At 43.2% G+C, this 3,770-nt stretch overlaps 1 protein-coding gene across 1 annotated transcript in view; it reads left to right on the top strand.

Moving 5' to 3' along the window:
• Positions 1–3,272, top strand: part of LOC110309920 (beta-defensin 43) — an 8,098-nt gene extending 4,826 nt beyond the window's left edge. The window contains exon 2 of the mRNA XM_021182679.1: positions 2,961–3,272. Within this exon, the coding sequence (XP_021038338.1) occupies positions 2,961–3,115 (155 nt within the window). The 3' untranslated portion in view covers positions 3,116–3,272. The remainder of the gene's footprint in view (positions 1–2,960) is intronic.
• Positions 3,273–3,770: the final 498 nt, after the last annotated feature.

Below are 3,770 nucleotides of genomic sequence, written 5' to 3' on the forward strand. Positions count from 1 at the left end.
TTGCTTCAAGCTTCTCACCATTTACTTTGATGTTGGCTACTGGTTTGCTGTAGATTGCTTTTATCATGTTTAGGTATGGGCCTTGAATTCCTGATCTTCTTTGCCAGGCTCTGACAGCAGCACTGATCTATGGGCCTAAGCAGCTACTTAGACGGTATTGATGGTATTGATGAGTCTGCCATGCCCATTAGCAAAACAGCAGCTGCCTTCCACTAGGGCTGACCACCTCCTGAGCCACTGGCTTTTGACCAGGTTTGCAGCACCAGATGTGTTCACGGGACCAATCTTCCTGTGACTCAGGACCCAATCTCATTTGAAAGTGGCTGTTTGTGTGGCAGACTTGCTGCTATTGCACCAGGGGGCTCAGTCTGTATTGTCATCTTACACTGAGCTTATGGCTGAGTGAGACTGTTGGTGACGACCCTCCCTGGAAGCCTGCAACACCTTTCCACAGTGTGAGGGCAAGCCAGTGGGAAGACGTGTCATCACTGTTCCAGCCTGATCTTCTACGTCCTGTGATGAAGGCACATGACCTTGTCAGGGTCTTACCATTGAGGTCTGATGGGCAATCAACAACAGTTTCGCCTTAATTATTAGTCATGCGCTAAATCATCAATTTAATCTTCCAAATTTAAATTTAAAAATCTACCAGTATTATATAACAAATACCTCTACCTGGATTTTCATTATCTTCTGATGATTTGTCATTTTGAATGCACACTAGCCACAATTAACAATTTCCCTGAACATTGGTGTTGCTTTATATTTTTATTGAGAGATAATTTACTCTTTCAGTATGTTTGTAAGTTATGCAGCCATTGCCACTCTCCATTCCAGACATTCTTCCTTCTCCCTCTCCTGATGCCCTGGAGGTCTCTCCCACTCTGGACCTTGAATATAGACACAGCAATACAACCTATGGCCCTCCGGTCTGGCTTCTTCCACTCGGAACAATGTTTCCAAGTTCGTCTCAGCCTGAGTTCATCATTCGTTCTGTTACTGAAAACTGTTGCACTGGACTGAAGAGATGACTCAGTGGTTGAGAGCACTGGTTTGACTCCCAGCATCTACATGGTGACTCACAACCCTCTGCCACTTCTGTAATATGTAGCACCTCTTAAGTGATAACAGGTGAAGAGAAAGGCATTCTCTGTGTCAACAAGGAAGGTCCCCAAACTAATCCTTGGTGGGGAGTTGGAGACAGTGCTACTGGCTTAGCCTGGTCATATTTATGTATAGGACATCTTGAAGAAGAGTGACCAGACAAAACAGGACTGTAGCAGCAAAGATAGAGTTCAGCCGCCTCCAATGGTGCGCCCCAGGGCCCCATCCAGGCATCGCGTCCTCCCCTTCCTGAATCTTTTCCTCCAGCTTCATTTCTTTGACCGTCTCCACCCTGCTTAGATGTTTCATTTATTCTAGATTCCACACATGACAGAGACCATGCAAGGCTGGGCACAGTGACACACCTATCATCTAAGCACTTCAGAGGCTGAGCCAGGAGGATTGGCATTGTGAGTTCAGTGATAACCTGGGCTACATGATAAGTACCTAGCCATTCAAGCCCACATAGTGAGATTCTGTTTCAAACTCCAAAGGAGGAAAAAAGGGGGAAGCAGCATTCAGTGCTTTCTTTCTGGTCTGGAGGTTTTGCTTAGCATGGTCTTTTCACTTACTTTCCTGCAAACAGCATATTCCTGTCCTTCTTCATACCCTGATCCATTTCTTTAACCACACATCCGTGGACTAGCACATAGACTGATCCCACAACGTAGCTGCTATGAATACACTTGAAATAATTTTGCTTCAGGAATTAACCTGCCTTTTTCCCCCACCATAGGTAGAAATGTATAATAAATAATTCTGTCCCCTCTCAGTGGCTGCCCCCTTAACCTACCCTTTCCAGAGGAAATTGTCGTTTGTCTGTGTTCATCTTCTTTGTGTTTTCTCTCACATTCATTTTTAGTGTTGTTTTTCTTATATTCTGTGAGTGTTTGCTATTCTTTTCTTAAATCATGAACTATTTTAAACAAAAATAATAATAAGTAATAGGAGCTAGAGAGATAGCTCAATGGCTAGGCTGGAGAGATAACTCGATGGTTGGGTGTCCTAGCTGCTCTTGTGTGGAACCTGACTTCAATTCTCAGAACCTACATGTCAGATCTCAATCATCTGTAACTCCAGCTCCAGGGGATCTGACACCTTCTTCTGGCCTCTGCGGGCACCAGGCACGCACATGGTGAACAAACATGCATGCAGGCAAAATATTCATATATATCAAGTAAAGCTTTTAAAATTAAATTAGCACTAAAAATAAAAATTAGCAACAAAGGGACTGGAGAGGTGACTCAGCACTTAAGCCACTGTTTTTGCAAAGGTTCGGAGTTTGAGTCACAGCACCCATGTCAGGTGGCTCACAGTCATCTATAACCCCAGCTCTAGGGAATCCAGCATCCTCTTCTGGACTTGGTGGGCATTCACACGAATGTGGCAGACAGACAGACAGACACAATTTCTTTCATTAATTAATGTATTTATTCACTTTATATCATGACAGCAGCCCCCTCCCTCCTCTTCTCCTAGTCCCAGCCTCACAAGCCCCTCCTCCCATTACCTCCTCCCCTTCTCAGAGAAAGGGAAGCCTCCCTTAGGCACCAACCTGCCCTAAGACACCATGTCACAGCAGGACTAAGTGCATCCTCTCCCACTGAAGCCAGACAAGGCAGCCCAGCTAGGGGAGGGGGAGCCAAAGGCAGGCAACAGAGTCAGAGACAGCCTCTGCTCTAATTGTTAAGGAACCTACATGAAGACCAAGCTGCCATACACAAATTTTTGAAGTAGTGAAAACAAATCCTTTAAAAAATAACAACCACGCCCCCCGCCGCCGCCATAAACAAACACACAAGAAATAATAGCAAATAAGCAATACAGTGAAATGTATTTGTCTTCTCTTTTCAAAGCCAGGAGCTTCCTTGAGAATCAGGACTGTTTTTCAAAGCACCGCCACTGCAGGATGAAGTGCAAAGCTAATGAATACGCCATCAGATACTGCGAGGACTGGACCATCTGCTGTCGGGCGAAGAAGAAGGAATCCAAGAAGAAGAAGATGTGGTGACATGTTGACCTCTGTCTTCTTAGATTCCAGGAGAAGGCACCGAAAGTAGATACAAGTTCCTTGTCTACTTACGAATAAATGGTATGACTAGTAACAGGAACTTCACGACAATTTCATGCTTAGATGGTCACGTGCACATAAATACACGTCTTATCATACTGTGAGTCTATTTTCATGTGTAAAACCTTCAGCAGATTGTGATACTCCATATATACCATTGTATATCTTCAGAAGATATACACTCCATATATGCAAGGTTGGCCTTGGCAATGCTAAATCAAATCAGTGAGGAGGAGGAAGAGAGAAACGGAAAAATGTTGGGAAGAAGAAGAAGGGCTCAGCAGAACAGGAAGAGGAAAAGATAGAGGAGTAGGGTGAATCTGAGCAACATGTATCATGTTTGTATCAATGAACACATTTTAAATTATTTTAAAATTTAATAGAAAATAATCCTGGTCTTGGGTAAATCATTTGCCATTTAAATGCTCTTATCTGTCAGATGAGGTAAGAACACAATAATTTTTTTTCTGAAAATAGATTTATTTATTTATTTATTTATTTTAATTTTTAATATTTTTATTACATATTTTCCTCTATTACATTTCCAATGCTATCCCAAAAGTCCCCCATAGCGCCCCCCACTTCCCTACCCACC

Source organism: Mus caroli, chromosome 14, assembly GCF_900094665.2.
Source record: "Mus caroli chromosome 14, CAROLI_EIJ_v1.1, whole genome shotgun sequence".
In the NCBI taxonomy this organism is placed as follows: Eukaryota; Metazoa; Chordata; class Mammalia; order Rodentia; family Muridae; genus Mus; species Mus caroli.